General features: G+C 41.1%; 1 protein-coding gene across 2 annotated transcripts in view; it reads left to right on the top strand.

The window, feature by feature from the left end:
- Positions 1 to 8,342: 8,342 nt before the first annotated feature.
- The window catches only part of ROCK2 (Rho associated coiled-coil containing protein kinase 2), a 104,398-nt gene continuing 90,104 nt past the window's right edge, over positions 8,343 to 22,636 (top strand). The window contains exon 1 of one of the 2 annotated variants that reach the window (XM_064707723.1): positions 8,343 to 8,893. In XM_064707723.1, coding sequence (XP_064563793.1) covers positions 8,744 to 8,893 — 150 coding nt within the window. In that variant the 5' untranslated portion in view covers positions 8,343 to 8,743. The remainder of the gene's footprint in view (positions 8,894 to 22,636) is intronic. The other variant, XM_064707722.1, reaches the window with a different exon arrangement.

The raw sequence follows: 22,636 nt of genomic DNA, 5'->3' as shown, positions 1-22,636 counted from the left end.
GGGTGATTTATTTATTTATTTAATAGTTAATTCCCTGGAAAATGTGGTTTCAGTCATGTCTAAACTATTTGCTTCAAATTTGCTGAATAGTTTTGGCTGGAAAAAAAACAAAGAAGGGGATAAACTGTGTTGGAGGAAAGTCCCCAGTTACCCAACAGCTCAATGATCAGAGCATTTACTTAGGTAGCAGAGACCCCTTAACAGAGGCTCTGTTGAGGTGGACTACGCTCAATCCTTCCTGTGACCACTTTGATTTTGTCCCAGTTGCAAGGGATGGGGACAAACCTCCCAAAGGAGCAGGCTGGTTCCCAGAGTAGGAAGCTGTGATTCTCATGCTCCCCCTCGCTGATCCAACAACCTTGGTGCCTTTGTGCAGATCACCAGCTTCATTGTGAGGAAGAATCTCCCCTTTGTCCTGCTTCATGGATACCAAGTCCTTGGACAGCTTTCTAAGAAGTAGAATTCTTCTTCAAGTTCCCTTGGACAAAAGTAGTATATCCATGCTATGACATTCTTTCAAGCATCCAAAGCAAATACTCTACATTGGATTAAAACATAACATTTAATGGTTCACGCATAGACATAACCTTCAGGTTATTTTCTTTCAGCAAAGAAAAGCAGCCAGTTTAGTTATGTCCACACTGTGCTGATTTTTATGACATTCACTGCAGTTCTTGAGCACAAATGTTACTTCCACAAAGTCTTTAACTGATCATGAAATAGTTTGATAACCTTCATCCAGACTACCCTATGCTTCTTACAAACCCTTATTTCTGCAGCCACATAAGAGCTGAAAATGACATTGAGAGCTCCCAACTCAATGCTCCCGACTCCAGTCCTGTGGTGCCAGACACCATATCTTATGGCCCTGTCAAAGTGCACTGATACACTGCAGGTAGGTATTTTCTGGCTGCCTTTACTTGGATGAAGGTTGTTCTAACCCCGCATTGTGAATAGCTAGAAGCAGTCTTATTTCCCATCTGCACTCATCTGTGACCAGTTTACTCACATATGCTCTTCTGCCAGCACTCCTCTGTAATGTACAGCTCTTAAACTCCTTGGTTGCTGTTTTTGGTGTATCTTTAGACACCACCATATTCTCATTCACTTCTCTGCTGGATCTAGAAAACTGAGTTATTCAAGCTATCTCCATGAAACAGGCTGCTTTGTTCCTTTATCTCTGCCAAATTCCCATTTTCAGTTCCTCTTCTCCAATCAGAGGAATGGACCTATTTATGTCGCAGTGTTCTAACTGGATCTTGCCCTATCCTATCTCACTTGAGTATCTTTGTTAAATTTTACAAATACCATTTATACTTTTTAATTCCATGTTTTCATTAGCTAATGTAAGCCTGAAGTAATTCTCCTCAGCTATTTCCAAGTGGTACGTTCCCACATTACATCAGAATTTCTTACTAGTCCCCAAGGGCACTCTCTCTATAGACTCTACCATTTTTAAAATGTCCTGTTTCTATCATTCCCATCATTGAGCTGATCCAGATATTCTGAGCAATATCCCAACCCTCAACTGTCTACTGATGTTGTCTGATGCAAACAGGATCAACAGCATAGTCCTGGATTTCATGCTGGTAAACAAAAAGGTTCCAATGTCAAAAAGTTTAAACAAGAGGGACCAGGACTGCTCCTTATAGTTCCTACCAAAACAAATCCTCAAGTATTCAACTAATACTTACCTCTCTATTTCACCTCATAAGGCATTGTTATCCTACATGAAGTGAGTTCTTTTTACTTTGGGAATAGCATGATATCCTTCAGAATGTTTTATTCTCCTATAAAAAACGTCTCCTAATAATTCCCACTAATGTCAGCTTTCTCACATCAAAATCTTCCAAGTTTTCTTCCAATTTGGTTGTAATTACCTCCTGTAATACCTTAATTTTTATTACCCATAAAGATGGAAAATTAAAGTACTACAAGATACGTTTTTCTTATCCATGTGTAGTGTTTCATTTTAATATTGTTCCCCCATCACCAAAGACTGGGGCAAAACTGAGATCATCTCTATGTCAGCCTCTTCATACAGTAATCCCATTTATTATTTGACAGCCAAGTCTAGAAATAACAGTAGTTAAACATATTGTCCATGTTTCCTTCCTTCCTTCCTTCCTTCCTTCCTTCCTTCCTTCCTTCCTTCCTTCCTTCCTTCCTTCCTTCCTTCCTTCCTTCCTTCCTTCCTCCTTCCTTCCTTCCCTCCTTCCTCCCTCCACTTTTATATGCAAAGCTGTGTTTTCACTCGTGCACTCACAACTGCTCTTACCAGTCTCTGACAGCCCCTGCAGGTTCCCTGAGAGCAGGCACAGCCACTGTAGTTGTTTACACCCTGGTATCAGCTGGACTGGCTTGGTTTCCCCACAATTAACAGTAGCTAAGTCTTGATGAAAAGCAGATCACAGGAATGACAGTGCTGATGCAGAGACACATAATGTGGGTATTCAGAGATGCACACAGAACCTCTACACTAATCATCTTTTTTTAGCTTGCTCTATCCAAGTCATCGTCTACTGGCATTTCCCCCTAATTGCAGGGAGCATTCAGTGCCTGGGGTTTTACTGTCATTTTCCAAGCCAGTTCCTGCATACTTATGGCAAAAGGCCAGATCAAAAGAAAGATTGATTAGGTGCCTCCAGTGGTTCTTACACCAAAATCCAAGATGACAATTCAAAAAAACTCAATAGCTGTGTAACTGTGAAGGTCGCTAAGTTTGCCACCTCCCTCTCTGCCTCCATCCTGCTGAGTGTTCTCATTGAAAGGCTACAAAGCCATTTCTTCCTGGCATCCCATTTCTTCTTAATGCAATTTTCTGCAAAACCACACACCATCCTGCAAGACAGTGTCTAGGAACTTTATTTGAAGGTGTACTGTGTAACATGAATTGCCACAGGATGGAGAAAGGAAAATGCATACATGGGTTCTCATTCTGCTAAAGAATTCTGGATCAGATCAGGCTGAAAATGCTGGTTCAGATTATGCCTCATCTAGGAAAACATGGGACTTTGGCCACATTTCTCATAATTCCCATTCAGTATCTAATGTTTAAATGTTTGATCTTAAATACAGAATAAACTATCAGAAAAGCTTTTGTTCTTACAGGTATGTGTTCACTGGAAGAGATTGTTACAGGCATACAAGTGACAGGTCTGAATCAATCTCTAGTCACCTTGTCAAATTAAAAGGACGCAGAGACAGCTTTGAGAAGCTCTGGCCAGCACTTCCAAAGGACCAGCAGCATTGTACTCCTGCATAGTTCCAATATTTCAACCTTTACAATGTGTCATGTAAAGGAAGTGCTGCAGAAAGAAGAGCTGCAAAAACCCTCCTCTGCTCCAAGGTACTGTGAGGTATAAACAGCCTACTGACAGCATAACAGCAAGGATTTCATAAATCACAGCAGTCTCTCAAACTGTGATTTACACCTAGGGCCACAGAGCCCTAAGCTTCACCTATATGCACAAAGCAGCAAAGAAAAACTCGAGGTCACTTTGTCCTTACTCTCCAAGCTACACTTACTGCAAGTTTCCTCCTGAGACTTACAGCAGAGAATCTGGCATATCACCATCACGTAAGCATTTCAATTAACCTAGATTCACAGCTTCACTTCTGTCTTCGCAATGCATCCAAGAAACTGTGAAACTACCTTATTAACAAAAGCAATGTTATTTAGCTGGGGAGTTATGTAAGCAATTAAGAGCCAGGCAGAGACCAAGTCCTGCGTTATCAGACACACCCAGACATTACACAGCCACTTTTGATTCACACCTCCTTTTCTTGATTCCTTGGTATTTGTGCTTAAGATACTGACTTTAACACAGCAACTGACAGTATACCAACTAATAATTCTATTATTAGTTGGTATTTATTAATATTTTTCAGCTATATATGCTGTTTGAAAAAATGGGAAGCAGCTACCTGGCGGACCTTCAGAGACAAAGGTACATGCCTTTCCAAGCAGAACAGTAGATATAGGCCTTTACCTACAAAGCTTACCAGATGAAGACATTTTCTTTAGCATTTGCTTGATTACTTTGGTTTGCATTTAATTATACAGATGGCTGAGTGGTTTTGTAATTTTATAGCTGGCCTGTGCTAGTAATTGATGTGGTAGTGTCAGTCTTACTGAGGCTGGTTTGGAAACACATGGGGTTTGAAAAGCTGCTTGTATTTAAAGCCTCTTGTTACAATGCAAGAGATGAATTAAATGAAAGAATGTTAAACAATGTTGGGGTTTTTTTCCTGTGGACTTTACATAACTGTACTATTTGTCCCAAGACAATACTGGAATCAGTATATTAATGATGAAGATTGAGGCTGACTTTGCAAGTCCTTCAAAAATGTAACTCCTATGTACACAAGTTGTACTACAAGTTGTACTCCTATGTACTACAAGTTGTGTACCTGTCTTCCTGTCTGTTTTCACTAACCTAAAATGAAGAAGTTTATTTTTAATCCAGAAAAAATAATTTATTAACCCTTAAGCTGACTGAACACTATCATGTGAGAAAGGAAAAATAAAACAAACAAACAAAACTGACAATAAACTTATATTCCTTTTCACCTCTAGTTCATATTTATGAATATAAAAGTAAAGAAACCCCTGTACTAATGACATAAATCTATTTTCTGGAAGTAGAATGATGATCTTTAGCTACGCCCTCCAAAGACTCAAGACCTCATTATCTAAAACATGACTTGTCCTATTTCCATCACAACAACACTGATCCACGTCAGTGCAGCGTCCTGAGCGAGTGACGATAGTTACGCGCCTTTGCGTGTAGCAGTTTGACATGGTTTACTTTTGGCAGCTTTCAAAGACTCTATCTGCTTGGACTACTGACAGGTGTTTTGTCCATCATACTCTGTTGTCACAACTTGCTTCTCATTTGGGATAGAGTTGATTCATGTCACTGAACAGAGATAGTCCATGATATCTCTGGCAACTCACTTAGCTCTTCTAGCTGTTCTCCCATATGCAAAACACAAAGATGGACTAGATTCACGAGATCTAGTGATCTAAATTTTAGAGAACCTAGCTATTAGGAGAATCAACTCCCCTGTTGGTAGTGCTCTTGTATTCTTCAAATATTTTCAGAGAGAGAGCCTGAAAAGAGGATTTGCAAAAGCCTTATTTAGCCAGCAGCAAGTGCTAAAACCACAGCCCCATCTCTTAAAACAGATGCACACATGGGTGGTTTGTCTCCTTTTGCTTCTTTTGCGATAGTAGCGAAAGCATGCCTGAGGTCCAAAGCCAAATCCCTCTTCTCCCTGAATCAGCTTGGGGACTATGGAATACCCTAAAGGAACTACCTGAAGCTGATGGCTTTTAACCAGTAAGCCCCAAGTATGAACATCTTACAAATCTGTACCTATAAATGTAGCCAGTTGTGAAAATGGTCAACAGTGAATTCCCTACTGCCTTGGGACACCTAAAACATATTTGGACTGTAGATTATCTAAAGAGTTCAGCAGCATTTCAGGGAATAGAGAGAGAGATGAAGGATCCAACTGTGGAGTCCTAGGCTTAAAGCTACAGCAGACATACTGGAAGGCTTGGACTTTGCCTTACAAAACATAGTAAATAACATTTGACAATTCACTGCATGGGACTTCAAAACTAGCATACAGAGAGAGAGTAGGAAGAGTTCTGCCTTAGATAGTCCTTGTAGGAATAGGTGATACCCTGAGAGATTTACACCACTGAAGGCAGAAAAAGTAGAACTGTAAAAAGACCACAGAAGGTGGTGTCATTTTTCCTCTAGGGCACATTAAAACAGAGTTTTTTTGCAAACACTGAGAGAAGGATTGGACTTTCTGAGTACTATTTTTGTTACTTAGTCAGTTACAACCAGCAATAAATCTTCTGCTGACGATTTTGTTGAGGATTTGTGTCATACAAAGGAATTCAGCTGACTACCTTTGTCAATGTGTCTCCTAAACAGAGTAAAACTTGTTTAGCTAGTAAACAGATATGTCCTGAAGGGTGGAAGAATAGATCTATTGGGCAAGAATTTCAAGAAGGTACTATTTCTACACACTTGCTTTTGAAGTCAAAATCACACTTTTTTTCCTATGTAAAAAGGGCTGTTATGCTTATTTAAGATTTTGTTACCTTTGTTTAGATAGCATTCTGAACAAAGCCATTAAATCACATAAGCTAAAGATCAGTTTTTACAAAGCTTATAGATAAGAAAAACTAAAACAAAAAAGAAGCACGTTGCCTATAGCTAAGAGGAAACTAAGAGCTTAGATCATCAGATCACCTAGTGCCCAACTCTGAGTTCACTGAAATCGTCCCCAAAATTGTTGTTCAAAGTAACAGAACTTAGCACAAGCTCCTTACTGATCACTAGAGACACACTTATTATGTTTGGTCTGTTGTCCAAACCTATTTTAAATCCTTTTAAAAAGCCAAAACATTTTTGTTGTGCTACTTTTAAAAATTAGCTAATGAATAGGTTGCAAGTGAAGAAATCATGTTTATTTTAGGTAATTTAGAGTTTTGAACTGCTGTTTTGCAAGGCTGTGTAACTTCATGATCCAGTTAGTACCCACATATAATCCTAGTAGCAACCCAATTCATTCTCACACTCACTTCTTTTATCTCCTAGCAAAGTAAACTGTTTGAGGAGACGATGAGATTTTTTTTCTGGTGGTGCTGCAGTTAAGCAGATCCTAATCTGTTTTGACGATGAAGTAGTTCTAAGATATAAATAACCAGTGCCTCTCCTAAACAGATTTCACCAGTTCCTTCAGAAAACTCTCATAAACTCAGTGTGGTTCACTGTAAAGCGTGAGCGATAACGCCCATATTGACTTTTCAAAATGTTCTCGTGTGTGCGTGTTTCTGTGAGGCTTGAGGATTTTGACTCAGTGGACTGTAAAAGCAGAATCCAGTTATGGAGTTTGGGTGATATTCAGAGCAGACCTTCCCTCAAGTTGGGAGTTGTTTAGCACCAGGGCCCTGACTCAGAATATCACTGAGTGTGATCTCGCAAGTGACTCACATATTTACTTCTCTGACTCTCTCTCCTCTTCCTTTAAAGTTAAAATATTGAGCCACATTTCTGACATCAGCTCACTGCCAGCCAGCTATCAGCCGCAAGTCAACACAGTAAAATGTTAACCTTTCCTCCCTGAGGTCCCTCCACTTTAGTGAATGACACTTCCACAGTCTCTGTTGTTCTGCCCCAGAACATCTGCCCAGCAGCCACATCTCAGGGCTGCTGGAACCATATTTTGGCCACAACTTCACATGGCATTCCATGGAGCGTCCCTACCATCCAATTCCCCACCTCCATCCCTGCAGCCACAGCTCAGGCATCAGTAGCCTCAGTCTCCCTGCTGTAGCCACTCTTGCCTGGGTCTGATAAACAGCATCCTGTCCCCTCAAAGTGCCCACCGAGCGCAGCAAGGTGGCTGTACCCATCTCCAGCACAGTGTGGAGGCTCATCTTCCTCGAGGGGCATGAGGATGGCCTGCGCCTTCCCCAGCACAGCTCCCCTCTGCCTAGTTCTTCATTCTCCTTCTCATACATGTAGGATATACACACAGGAGAGGGATGGAGTACCTCTCCTATGAGAGAATTTGGACTGTTCAGCTTGGAAAAGAGAAGGCTTTGGGGTGACCTTATTGTGGCCTTTCAATACCTGAAGGGAGTTTATAGAAAAGGGCAAGACTATTGACAAGACCATGTAGCAACAAAACAAGGGAGAATGGTTTCAAATTCAAGGAGTGTAGGCTTAGATTAGATATGGGGGAAAGAAATCTTTTCCATGAGGGTGGTGAGGCACTGGAATTTCCCAGGGAAATTGTGGAGGCACCATCCCTGATGTGGTAGGGCCAAGCTGGAAGGAGACCTGAGCAATGTGGCCGAGTGAAAGGTGCCACTGCCCACGGCAGGGGGGTTGGAATTAGAAAATATTTAAGGTCCTTTCCAACCCAAATCGTTCCACGAATCTCTGATTCATGCCGTGAGCATTGCTGCTGTATCGGAAACACTGCTCTCCCACCTTCTCAAATATTTCTGGCTTTTTTTTCCTGTGTGCTTGACGCCATGCGGGCAGGCTGAGGTCTCATGAGCCAAAACGCACACAGCCCTGTCTCCGAGCGGCTGCCTTGCCCAGGCCGGGCACGGCCCCGCCGAGCTCAGGGCTGCAGCCGGGCGCCGGGCGAGCGCCGAACAATGCGCCGCTCGCAGCGGGGCCTTGTGGGTAGGGGAGGCGGCCTGCGCGGGGCCGGGAGCGGGAGGCCGCGCCGGGCCGGCGGTGGGCGGAACGCGGAAAGCGGAGAGGGAAAGCGAGGCTGGCGGGGATCGCGGCTCCCGCCCCAGCAGCCGGCGAGCGCTGCAGAGAGAGCCGCACTCTGAGCCCGACCCCGCGGCAGCCGCTCCCCCTTCCCTCCCCGCCTCTCCCCGCCCTCAGAGCGATGTCCCGGCGGAGCGGGCAGTGAGGCGGCGGCCGCCAAGGGACGCCCTGAGCGGCGAGAGGCGGAGGCACGGCGGGAAGCGCTCCGTCCCTCCCTTCCAGCTCTCTCCCCTCCCTCTCCCCGCGCCCGGGCGGAGCAGCGGCCGTTTTCCCTCGCCCTTCATGCCCGGGCGGCGGCCACCGGCGGCGCTGCCCTCCGCTCCCGCCTCGCCGCCCCCGCCCTTCCCGGGCTCGCCGCCGCGCTAGGCCCGCCGGGCGGCCCCGCGCAGTGCCCTCCGCGGGCCCGGCACCAGGCGGGCCGGAGGATGAGCCAGCAGCCGGCGGGGAAGATGTCGGCGGCTCCCCTGGCGGCCGAGGCGCTGGAGCCAACGGCGGGGATGCTCGAGGGCCGCCAGAGGAAGCTGGAGTCCATGATCCGCGACCCGCGCTCCCCGGTCAACGTGGAGAGCCTGCTGGTGAGGGGCGGCCGCGCCTGGGGGGAGCGCTCGGCGGGGGAACAAAGAGAGCACTGCCCTCGCCTCAGGCGGGCGGGAGGGAACGGGAAGGAAGGAAAGGGCTCCCGCGTCCTGAAAGTGCTTTCCTGGGGGAGGACGAAGGATCGTCTCCACGCCCCCGGCCGGGCCACCGGCAGCGGGGAGGTGGCGGGAGCGGCCCTCGCCTCCGGGACGGTGTTGGGCGAGGGGACCGTGAGAGGAAAGCGAGCGCTCCCCGATTAGCAACATCTTATTTGGGGGAAAGCGAGAAACGTTCCTGGCGAGATCTGATCCAGGGAGAGGAAAGCGCCTTGTTTTCCCTCCCGGCATCGTTCGCACCGTTCGCTTTCGCGCCTGGGAATCCCAGCGTGTCCGTCCCCAAAGTACCTGCCTTTGTGTGCGCTGCCGGCACCCATCGCTCACCCCTGTGAAACGTCCCCTGGTGAAGCTGAGGTTGCTGTGAGATGTGGAAATAATTCAGGAAAAGGGGACACGCCTAAGAGAGAAATGTAACTGGGGGGTCCAGTGACCCTTCATGTTTATTTTTCATTGGGGCAAATTGATTCGCCTGTGTCCTGTTTCAAATAGCATTTTTCCGTGTGAGTGTATGAAATACAATTTACTTTAGTGAGAAATCAATGCCCTTGTGAAGAAGTGTGAAAGGGGTTAGATTTTCTCATTTAACCATCTGAACTCTATAAATGCAGCCAAGAGACAGATTATTATCATTATTATTATCACTGTTGTTATCGTTATTTTCATTATCAATATTATAATTATTGGTATTTTAACTGATAAATATGTTAGGGTCTTCAAATCTTATATTTCCAGTCTGCCCCAAGATTTCCAATGTGTCCCAGTTATGAGGAGCAGAAAAAGGGAGAATAAATCCCAGTCCTTCCAGCAGTTGCTCAAGGCACATACACTGTGGTTTTTTTTGTGCTTTCAAATGACTCAGTTCTGTTTGGCCAAAAATACAGGAACTGACTGAACAGAATGTATGCCTGTGCTGTGTGGAGAATATAGGAATTTCCTATAACATCTGAAAAATGTTCTTCCTGAGGCTGTGGTGCTGTTACTCCTCTCATACATGTTCCGAGGCATAATGACAGCCATAGTCAATGGAGGGGGGTGGGAAACAGTGCTACATATCTGACTGGATTCAGATAAGTTTTTGCCTAGGTCAAAGCAGAGAGAGCTGCCTCTGGGCTTCGCTCCCAGCGTTTTCACTTTGGTATTTTGCTTGGAAAACTTTGACCTGTGGCCAAAAAAGAGCAGTTAAAAATAGTACAGTCGTTCTGAAAAATGCATCAGGTTAATACTTAACCCCAGTAGACTTTTTCACACTCTGCTTTTATACTTTTATATGCATGATTCTTTTATTCTGTCACCTCCCCATGCCTTGGATGTAGATTGAATACACTAAAATATGTTTGTGTTTCTGAAGATAAATCCTAGCTGCAAAATTGAGACTGGGCTGCTTAGAACTTGATTTTTTTGTTTGTTTTATATGCTAGCAATGTAGACTGCTTCATGTAATACATCGAGAAAGCAAACTATGGGAGAGTGTTAGCTGGATTGTAAATGCATTTTTTTACAGTAAAGGTCATCACTGTTCTCTACACTCTGTCTGTAAGTATTGTTAAAAACCAGCAGCAATGAAATATTATGCTAATCAATCAAATTTCCTAGCTTGTGCAGTCTGCATATCTGTGTATGAAATAATGGACTATTTATTATTCTTATTTAGGAAATTTGCAACAGATTTCCTGTAAAAGCACCTTCTTTTGCTCTCTGGCATTGTTGCTTTATGAAATTTGACATTAATTTTGCATTGGTGTGCTGCTAAATAGTCTGAGTATGAAAGCATATTCATATTGAAAAATTTACTTGTTTACTAACCAGCTCCCTTGCAGTGTAAATTATCAAAAGTGGAAATGTGTTTTCAGTTAAAAGGAGAAATACAGCAACATGAACTGAGAGTCAGGGAAAGCATCTTAAAAAGACTAGCTGGAATGCCACTATTCCATCCTCCAAAAATAACATAACCAAAACTAAAAATGTGGAATGGAATTCAAAATGGAATTCATTTCCTTACAGTGTAAAAAGTCATAAACAGCTGCTATTCTGTATTTTGTGTGCATGCTTTATTTTTGGGAAGCCGTAAAAAGCGAAAAAGTAGCTGTTGATCTCTAACACATGGTGTAAATTTGAAAGACGTGAGAAGCTGAGGTAATAAGCTGTCTTTCTCTAGATAGCAATTCCACTGTCATCAAGGGATGTTTTATTCAGTGGCTCTAAATGAAGAGACTCTCTTTGCGTACCTTCCTGACCACAGCATGGCTGACCACATCCATCTGTTCCTTCAGCAGGAGAATCTATGAAGCCAAATACGTTGATTGATGATGTTCCTCCCATCCCCCTTCGGGGCCCAAGAGAGACTGTTAGATGTTCTAATGGGATTTTTGCTGTCTTGTGTGCCTTAACAGTTATTAATGCCTGTGTTGAGCATAATTATTTGTGTTTGATTAAAGCCTATCTTCAAAAAAGACCTGTGCATTCCCAGTTTAGAGGCATTATGAGATGGAGAACTCTGCATTTAGTTTGTTCTCACAGGCAGTTACGAAGGCAAAATAAAACGTCCCAGGAAACAACCAACCAACCAAAATGTGTGGCATGTTATTGCCACCCATCTTCTGCTAAATAAAGAAAAGTCATGGAGGACTTTCTACTCATTAGCATAGATGAGATGCACAGCCAGCACTTGGTGGGGTTCTTCTGGTTTTGTTCTGATTAAGAGATGGAGAGAGGAATGCTAGAACTGTGTGCTCATTGCTGTGATAGGTGTCAGCAAAGACATCCACAAAGGGAAGTGGTTATTGCAACCTCATTGAGGCGTTGGCTGAGCGCTCATTCTCTCATTGTGTCTTGTTGAAAGCTTGTTGTTAGGTTGCCTATGCTAAGATAAATGATTTTGATATTGTCACAGATTTCTATGGTACAGTCTTACTCTTTTTGGGCATGTAGCAGTGCATTAGTGGTTATGAAAACCTGTTTTCTGTATTACATTTAGATCATGCAGATTACTTTATAAAGCTACCATATTTATATTATTTGCCTTTCTGCCAGTTGTGTCACCCACTAATTTAATGAAGTGACATTTTTATGTGTACTGCATGTACACATGGATGATAGCACTTAATGGCATTTGACCTTGGCTGATCCATAAGAAACCCTTCTATAAATACATTCCTACCGAATAGTTCTGACTTGACAGCTACATTTAAGGCAAGCTTAACAGTGCTCAAATACATTTGGGCATTTATGATTTTGCATATAAGCTCTATCTACAGTATGAACTGAGTTATTTTTGATAGTATTTCATACACATTATCTAGTAGGGGTGCGTTGGCAAGTGTTACCTTCTCTAAAACAAGAGCCGAGAGGTCACTGTAGGCTGTGTAAAACTAATCCAGACCTCCGCTTCCTTGCCATGTGTAATTGTATCACTTCAGCACACGCTGAACTCAACTTTTGAGTTGTGTGGTGGTGATGAACAGCTCTGGTAAATCTTACCATGCTCTTTCTGCAGTGCTCTGCCTGGGCTGGAGCTGCTCGAGTGCAGTTGTCCAGAGAAAGGTGGTGGTGTTTGCCCTTGGACTCACTGGTTCAGTGCAAGCCTCAGAATTTTAGTGCTAAGCTTGAAGTTTGGCATTACACTGGAGGTGTAAAATGTTGAGTGTATTCTGGCTGCTCTGCTATAGTTGTGTCAGCTTTTGAAAGAAGGAGCTCTTAAAACTGTTAATTAGGCAGTGCATCAGTGAAATTGTGAGCACAGTGCTGGGCTATGCTGGCATGCAAGCGTGATGGACTGAGAAATGGAGAGATGATTAGCAGGGGAGTGCTCAAGTGTCTCAGAATACACATGCCTTAGAATCCAAACCCACAAACCAAAACTGAACTAATTTGCCATTTATTTCTTTTTAAAATAAAGCTGAGAGGTAAACTGTGTATTTACACTAGTTTGAACATGAATAGATGTTCATCTACATGGATCATTGCCATCAAGACCCTGGAATTTTATTCTTAATGAAAAGTGGATTGGAGACACAGCTGTGACTCCCATTCTTTCAGTAGGTGCATCTGTCCATAAAGATCTCATCAATTGAGTAGATGCCAACCTCGTACCAAGAGTGTTAATTGAGCAGATCACTAGGCTGAGCTCTGTTAATTCAGGATCTCCAGGTCATCATGGCTGATACAAGGTATTCCTTTGCAGGATTTTAGCCTTAGGAACTTTCTAAGTATTTCGTAATTAATATGAAAGTTGTTTCACTTTCCTGAATTTATTGCCACACATAATTTTGAATCAGCAAGAACAATCTGTTGTGTTAATTTGAGCCAGCAAGTACAGGGAAGAGATGCATATGTAGCAGTTAGCAGGATCTGATCTAAAATTCATTGCCCACTAAGTAATTTGAAGGCCAGATGATTCTCTGTTCTTGAAGAAATAACGTTTTCTTGTTTTATTTCCTGTGCTGATATTTCTCTCTTAGTTTCTGACTCTTTCTATAAATGTTCTACTATTTTTGATCTGTAATTTTAGAACATCTACTTGCAGACTTAAAAATTATGATCCTTAAGGAAACTGAATTGTCTTTTGTTCATTGTTCCCCTCTGATGGATTTATAAATAGCAGTATGGTTAGCTGGAAAAAGATAGTTCTACTTTGCTGACAGCTTTATGTGTTTTTATATTCTGACTTATTCTACACTAGGATTAAAGTGTTTCACTTCTGATTTGAGAAAACAGAAAGAACATTTTCCTCAGCTTCAGGTCTTTTTACTGCCACACGAGATGCATGCAGATTTTGTGTGTGTGTATTCACAATAGGCATGTTCACTCCCAGTATTTCATCTCTGTTGATCAGATTGCAGAGTGTGTCATTAGGATCCTTTAATTGTCCAATCTTTGTAGCAACTTAAAAGAAACATAAATACACCTACACTAGCAAATTAGCTGAGATTTCTTCTGTTTAATGTGTGCAGGAATAAAAGTTCAGGAACTCTTCACTTTTCCAAATATTAGTAGTCTCAGTTTCAGTTGAAATGCGTGCAAATGCTTATTAGAACCTGTTTTTTAAAGTACATTTTCAGTTCTAATGGCAGAGCAGTGCCAAAGCATTTGGCTCTTTGTCTAGTAATGCAGTCCATAACAAAAGCTGCCTAATTTCAAAAGAAAGGAAAGTGCTACCTCAGTAGCCAATCTCCACAGCAATCAGTTGATGATTTCTTGCCAGTGTTTGATTTACGAAATATGACTGGAATTGTATCAGTGTCACAGAGGAGCTGACTTTGGATTTTAAAGATGAAACTGATTAAAATTGGGTAGTAGAATTTTACATAATGAAAGATTTAAAGAAATTAAATCTGTGTGTTTTTATTATTCATAAGCATGGGGGGTTTTGGGGGGAAGAATGCTATATTGTGTCCAAGGTTTCTTCTAAACTGTTACACTGTAAAGCAGCGAATGATTCTGGTAACAAATTTATTTTAAATACTTTTTTCCTTGGTACATCTCATTGGTTAAGAACAAGAATACAGTGTTTATATTGGCAGACTTGGCTAGTAATACACTTATTTTAATGAGCTGTTGGCAATGTAAACACAAGGTTGGATGCAGCGCTGGGTTGCCCGGGCACAGCTGCGGTGCTGCAGCAGAGCGGTGTCCGAAGGGCCCCGAGCCCGGGCACGCGCGGCTGCCTGAGCGCGGTGAGGCATCGCCCGCACCCTGCATCGGCAGCGCTGTATCCATTCCCTGCTAACACAGAATTAACGCCGTATGCTGCGGTCAGTGATTGGGCCCCCAACATGCCGACAGCTTGCAGCATTTGGAACGCTGTGATTTTGTGAATTTCGTCCAGATTTCACTGTGGTGGATAGTCTCAGTCTGTAACAGGTGCTTTGTGTGGTGTGGACTTAGCTTTTACTCTGTGTTTGTCTGCTACTGTTACAGCTATTGAAAGAGGGGCCTTTTTTTGTCTGTGAAGTATCATGGAGTTTTGTTGTTGGATGGACACAGATTTCTTCATTGTCATGTGAAATGTGCCTTCTGTTCAGTTGCTGCTTCATTTGTTGTAGGGTGTGGAAGGTGATAGACACGAGAAGAAAAACAATCTGGGTGTGACATACAGAGGGGTTTTGATTATGCTTGTCTTCCTTTAATTTTATTTTATGCAGAATGACTTACCTAAGTCAAATCTTTTACAGAAAATAACCCATCATGTGCTTTGTGTTTTGTGTGCCCAGATGAAGACTAATGAGTTCTAATAGTGTTCAGCATTGATACTTTAATTCCACATCATTTCATCATTCATTTTTTTTAGGATAGTGTTGTTCAGATTGTACAGAGAATAAAAAATGGTGTACAGGAGAGTCTGAATCCCAATCTACTGCTATCACTTTATGGTTTCAGACAAATCTTTCTTCATTTCGAACTATATGAAATGGAGATGATGAAGCTTTATTTTGAAGATGTACTGGAAAATAATATTTAGAATAGACTTATGTGATTAAAAAAGTTGATCACAAGTAAGCCATGCCCAAGTGTTTAATTCTGAACCTTGAGGATTCAAGTAATCGAGTAATTGCTTTATTGCCTTTCGACTGTTCTAAATCATGGGTACTGATTTTATTAGTCCATATTTAAAGTACAAAATTACAGGATCCTACAAAGCTAGATAAAGTTTGAATGACTCATCCAAACACAAGAATTTTCTTGTACTTTTCTTCAGGAGGAAATGAAGAGGAGGTCACATACAGGCTTGAAAGTAGGCTTCAACAGCTATGAAAGAAGAAAAGCTTTAGCAAATACTCCTTTTTTTTTTTAAATCTCAAAACACATAATGTTGACTGTTACTGACACCAAATAAATAAATAACTAGAAGAAAAATGCCTGAGTTCCACACTTTCTTTCAAATGCTATTTAAAGTTTAACTAAAATCTTGATTACTATTTAAAGGCTGTAACGCATCATTGTTCTTTGTCCATGTCACTGCTGTTACAGGTAGCCGTCCAAAGTCTATAGCTTCATTGTTGATTAAATATCAAACATAGTTCTGTCAGCATAGGTTTATCCTAGTATGGAACAGAGAGAAGGATCTTCAGCTTCTTTGGGAATTCCTTTTTACTGAATGAGCTCTGAACTTGGAAATCTGCTTTTGTTTGTTGCTACTGTACAACTTGATTGACCCTCTTTATTTTTCTTTTGTTTGAAATTAAGAGTGCTGCATTGATAAATTCACAGGACTGTGTATCTGCATACTTTCAATGAGATTATGTTCTAGAAACAGTAATAGCACAGGTTTTTTTGGTTGAGGGATATACAAACATTTGGTGTGCCTGTGCTATAAAAATGTTCTGTTTTGTACAGAAAATAGTTTAAACTGGTTTTCCTTATGGTTACTCAAACTAGTTTGTTCTAGTCTCATTTTCAGTTTAGTGCTGATCATTTTTAGTACAGGATTAGGGAGACAAGTGTTTTCATTTGTTGCATGTTTAGGACACAGATTTTTATTTGTAAATGACTTTTAGCAGCATCTGCTATATAGAGAAGGCTATATTATGATAGGCTTCTACAATGTGCAGCTAGAGTCATTGGAAACAAGCTGCAGTAAATAGATAAAAGATCTTCTGAGGTTACTTAATATTGGTTGCACTCCTTCTTGCACAATTTTATAATTATGCTTGACTTCTGAATTATGGGATTTTTTGGTGGAATTTTAAACTTTTGTGATAAAGTAACCATGAAGTCTCTCAATTCAGGAATAGAATTATTCCTTCTAATAGTTTAGGAGAATGGAGAAGAGCAAGAAATAATAGCATGTTAGAAGCTGATGGTTTAGTGAGTGAGAAATGAAAACCTTTCCAATGCCAGGGGTATGCATGCATGATCTGTTTCCTGTAGGGAACATCTCGGGACCTCCTTCTCCAACAGTAAAAGTTAGGCCACTCTAGGCACTAAGCCATAGTTTTTATTTCTTGGCCTGTTCAATTTAATGACCTTTTTAGGGTGTATAAAACTCGATTATAAAATACCTCCCCCTTTTATTTTATGTTCTTTTATATGAAAAGTGAGAACAACTGCTTGAATTACTCATCTGGCAAGGAGGTACTGGCAGTTTATGATTGTATCGCAGCTGCTGCTATTAATTTAAACATTATTCTATGTTAATTTTCTTTTCTCTGTGAGTACACAGTAATAATTCTGTTAAACTTAAGACTTGCATCCATGCTGGTATTACAAGCACCTGTACTATATATCTGATAGGGAAAGCTGAAAATAGCTGCACTTGGAAAAAAAAATCCTATTACTAAATTGTTAAGATTTATAAAGCTGTTTTCTAAATTGCTTTCAAATTCATTTTTCCATATTGATTTAATTATATGGAATGTGCTTATTTTTTATTGTATTTTTTAGTTATTTTCCTTATTCCCCACTTGTCATCTTCCCAGAACTGAAGGATTTGTCTTGACTCTGCAAATGTGATGTCAAATGTGATGTTATTGCCAGTGAGGCCGGGAAGCAGCAGAACTCTTTTGTCAGAGTTCTGCTGGTAAAACCTGAATGTAACAGCAAATGGGGCAGCCTGAACATTGTTTTGTATGCGCATAGTGTTCTGTGTCAGAAATATTTTAAGCTTGTATTAAAAGGTAATAAATACACTAATAAAAGCTATGTCTCCTGAAAAAAAATATTATGTTGGCAATTCCTTTTAATCATAGACATCTAGCTAGATCTCTGGTTTAGAAATTATTTCTACTCAGATTATGAAGAAAACCACTAAATGTGGACACAGTGATGAGGAATAGTTTATGTGCATAGAGTCTGGAACAGTAGCACCATGAGGTGTGAATCATTTCATCTATTTTAATGGTTGGCTGCCTCTGAAGAAAGGCAATTTAAGTGTCAAAATAAACTATTTCAGTGCTCTCATTTTTTAGAAGAAATACCAGTATTTGTTCCCACATGTGCCTTGCAGTGTTTCTCAAGTGGCAGAAGTCCCAAATGTGCCCTCTCTACCTGTGAAAACATCTTTGGCAAATTTGGACATATATAAAGTGGAAAACCTAACTAAAATTTTGTAAGGTATGAGGTTGTTCATTATTTAAAAAGCTCCTGGCTTTATTTTATATGACTCTACTGCAGGACTTCACTGAATCAGAAAATCAAAGATAGCACTGAGCCCAACTGCAGAGCTTATTTTACATTTTCTACCTAGAATAGACTGTTCTGCTTATTCTGCCATATTGCTGAAAGAATGTTTGCTATAAGTTGGGTAAAAGTACATATGGTGATGTGGTATTCGTGTTTTGAAATCACACTGTCTAAATTTATGAGGGAAGATGTGCAGTATGTCTTACAGACAGATGGGAATTAATAAAATTGCAGTATACTTGCAATACAAATTCTTTTTTGTTAAATCAAAACCAAGTGAATGTACACTGAAGTTATTTCTGCTTGTCAGTGTTTTACATCAAATGGATGGTGAATGTCACAGGGGAGAGGAATGGCTGTTTTGCCTTTCTGGAGTATGCAGGAAGCAGGACTGAAGAAAAGTCTTAGACACATTTTATTCCAAGGTGGAGCTTCTTAGTTCTATTTTGATTTCAAGTTTACTTTCTACAGTTTATCAGAAGGAGACTGCCATGTAATTGGACTCCTTTCTTGGCACATGTTAGTTGTTTTTGGGTTTGTACACAGACTAAATTTCTGAATTGTGGAATTTGTTTTGGTTTTACTGCCATCATGCCTTGATTTTTTTTTTCTCATGTGTGAACTCTTAGCACTGTTGGATCAGTTTTCCTCTAAAATGGAAGTGGGGAACAAACAAATGTGCTGGAAGCTGTAATATCATAGGGTCACTGATGCTGAAAGCACATATGGATTGTGAGAGAAGCATAACATTTTTTTATCTTCTTTGTGTTTGCGTTGTAAAAACTTAATGAAAAAGTCATTATTGTGGTAAAATGTCACTGTCATCTGTAAGTTTGTTTCTAATAACAGTAACTCAGACTGTGTCAGGGTTCTCCCCTGTACCTGGTGTGGTGTTGCCCTATCCTAGTGGGCAGTTCCTGGCCCAAGATTGTCCAGAAACATCGCTGTGGTTACAGTGAGGGGACTGGAGGCCTCACACAGAGGTTCAGGTGCTGCTGTTGTTTCACAAAAGGATTCACCAGAATACAGTTTCAATTCAGAATATGCTGTATATCCTTCTGTGAATCTGTGATTTAAGTCAAAACCAGCAGAATGATCAGCAATTTAGGCTTAAAATGAACCTTGCCAGTGCTCAGAGTGGAGGATGGTTTCCAAGGCCACATCTGTAACAGCAAGTGAAACAAGAGCAGCACCAATTATCTCGTGTTATTCCTGAGTTATTTCTGAAAATGTAGATCTTTGAGTAGGTGAACATATTCAATAATAAATTTTTTTGTATGTCTGAACTCCCTTTGACGGTGAGGTGTATCTACCTAGTCATATGCACATTTTCCATGTAGGGTAATAAGAAATGACAAGAAACTCAAATCATTTAGGGACCCAATTATGTCTAGAACGGCCTGAAACACCAGGGTCGTGCTCTTACCTACTCAATGTGCAGTGAAGCTGTTAAACTGTTTTTTGTTGATACAAGGACTTTGTATCCCCAAATTAAATTCTGCTTTAGTAGAGAGTAGTGATCTCTGCTTGCTGTTGGGTGGTGCCATGCTGTGGTGGCTGTCCTGTTTCTGGTTAGGTCAAGGTTGTGTGCTCTCCACCTGTGTATATTCATATAGGATGTGTGCAGAAATACTCTTACAAGAGATCTATGCAAATTTTTTTTTCTTCCTCACAATCTTTAGCCAAGTGCATACACTTCTTCTGACCTTAATGGTCTTTATGCACGAGTCTTTTCTTCAAATGTAAAAATTGTGATTCCTTGAGGAATGGCTCTTGTGAGGATTAACCTGCTCAGGTCTTAGGCAAATATTTTCTTGACTTTCCATATAAGAATCACTTGTTGCCAAAGCTGAAGGAAAATTTAGGAAACATCGAGTTGTTGTCTGTGGAAAAACTGTTTTCCACTTATAAAACCGTGAGGAATTTGAAATCTACTTTTTATTTTGCTTTGCTTTCCCAAGTAATTTAGGCTATTCACTTAGCCCTGAATTTCTTGCCATATTTTTATTTAACAGTTGTGGGTTTTCTTAATTCTTTATATTCCAAATATATATTCACTTTGAAAAGGAAATTAATATAATGGAATAAGCACAAACTAAATAAACTGAAAAATATTATTCTATTTAAAAATTTCTTTTTTGCTACCATGGTATCAGCTGATATTTTTAATATCAGTTTTTAGACAAATTCTGATAGATTTAATTTAACTGTCTCAATGAAAACAGTCCTGTGTTATCTTCTGACAAAGTAAAAAGGCAGGATTTCATTGCCTGCATATATGAAGATAATACCTTGCAGAGCTGTTATTAATTGGAAAGAATACTTTATGTCTGATTCAAGTTTGACAGTGCCCAGGAGCCTTTGCTTTACCTTGAAAAGGCTGTGAAATTGTCCTGCCATTCTGAAGATACAAGGTACTTGGTTGTCAGATTAAGACCAGACTTCCTGAGGATGTGGGTTTCTATGAAGATCTCTATCAGCCCTAGACAAACATGTTAGAATGTCCATGGAGGATGAGGGAAGCCTAAAAATGCTGTAGGATGCTGTCTCTGTTTCTGAATTGCTTCTAGAAGCAGAAAGAGATGAGATTTTGCAGACATGAACTTGGTAAGTAGGTGAGTACTGTGCTTGGGTCAGATAACCGTGGTCTGTAATGTGGATGTAAATGCAGCAGTAATTAAAACAAGCCTAAATATTCTCAGGTAGTCTGCAGTGCTCTGAAGGAAGATACAACAGTGGGGATGTTGTAAATAAAAATTTTGGAAAAGGTGGGCACAGCAGAGGACAGATGTGTTCTCAGGTACATGTGCAATAATTATTATTAATGGCAGCATGCTAACTTTTCTGCCTTAGAACTAGCACATTTAGAAGAGGAACAGACATGATCTACTGGTGGTCTTCATAACTGGAATAAGGTTTTCTGTGTTATTCTTTAATAGTTTAGATTTCAATTTTTAAAAATGTAGATTTTCGTATTTAAGTGCTTCTGCCATTAAGGGTAGTACCAATCAAATTTTTATATATTTATCAAGAATACATCTGTTTTGGAATAATTTGTAAATGAACCAATAAAATTGTACACTGTTACATGAAGATACCAAGCAGCTTTTAAAATAAGAACAAGAAATATTCAGAAATCTGAAGAATAGAGAAGTTTTTCAGTATGAGAAACTAAGCCTCAGTTATCTCAGAAACTTTTTAACCCCTGTCTTTCTCCTTTACTAGTTATATGAATCTATTTAAAAACAAATGGCTAACACAAATAGTTTCCCTATCAGTTAAAGCAGTAGCTCCACCAGCTTCCCTGAGTCACCACCTTGGTGGTGACACAATATTTGTGCTGGTGTGTTGTGAATTGCTTTGAGTACCTAACCTGGATAAAAACTAGCCTGAATCACTTTCTCAGCTAATCCTGGCAGATTTGCAGAATGATCACCAACCATATTCAGTTTAACAAGGACAAATGCTGGATTCTGTATCTGAGATGGAGCAACCTCAGTTGTGTGCACAGACTGGGGAATGCGATGCTGGAGAGCAGTGCCATGGAAAGGGATTTGGGGTCCTGGTCAGCAGAAAGCTGAACATGAGCCAGCAGTGCCCTGGCAGCCAGGAGGGCCATCCCTGTCCTGGGGGCATCAGGGCCAGCATGGCCAGCTGGGCAAGGGAGGGGATTGTCCTGCTCTGCTCTGCTCTGGGGCAGCCTCACCTCCTGTGCTGGGGCAGCTCTGGGTGCCACAAGGTAAGAAAACCTTTAAACTGCTGCAGTGTCCAAAGGAGGGGACAAAGATGGTGAAGGGCCCTGAGGGGAAGCCTGTGAGGAGTGACTGAGGTCACTTGGAGGAGGCTGAGGGCAGAGCTCACTGCAGTTACAGCTTCCTTGGGAGGGGGAGAGGAGGGGCAGGCACTGATCTTTTCACTCTCAAGGCCAGTAAAAAGACTTAAGGAAACAGCATGAAGCTGAGTCAGGGGAAGTTTAGGTTAGATATCAGGAAGAAGTTTTTCATCCAGAAGAAGGTGGTTGGGCACTGGAACAGCTCCCCAGGGAAGTGGTTACAGCACTGGCCTGACAGAGCTCAAGAAGCATTTGAACAATCCTCTCAGGCACATGGTTGGTTTCTTGGGGTGTCCTGTTCAGGGCCTGAAGTTGGACTCAACGATCTCTGTGGGTCTGTTACAATTCAGCATATTCTATGAGTCTATGAACTATCACAATAACACAAAAAACCAAAAAAACCTGAACCTCTCCAAAGCAAACCAAAAAATCTAGAGCATATCTCCTTTCTCCAAAGGGGTAGGTTCCAAGTGAATGGTGTGTTTATTGATGCAGCATACTTTTTCTGAATGCAGGCCATCATCTGCATGTCCTTCCACAGTGTTGGTAATGAAACTTTGAGGAGAGCGTGGTCCAAGCAAAAGAATTTGTGCACTGCTCTGCAAGTACTGTAGTTTCTTTCAGATTACAGAGAACACTTCAGCTAGAATATGCTAATATATTTAGGAGAAAAGAGA

The sequence above is a fragment of the Zonotrichia leucophrys genome, chromosome 3 (assembly GCF_028769735.1).
Source record: "Zonotrichia leucophrys gambelii isolate GWCS_2022_RI chromosome 3, RI_Zleu_2.0, whole genome shotgun sequence".
Classification (NCBI taxonomy): domain Eukaryota; kingdom Metazoa; phylum Chordata; class Aves; order Passeriformes; family Passerellidae; genus Zonotrichia; species Zonotrichia leucophrys.
This window is presented reverse-complemented; position numbering and strand designations above follow the sequence as displayed.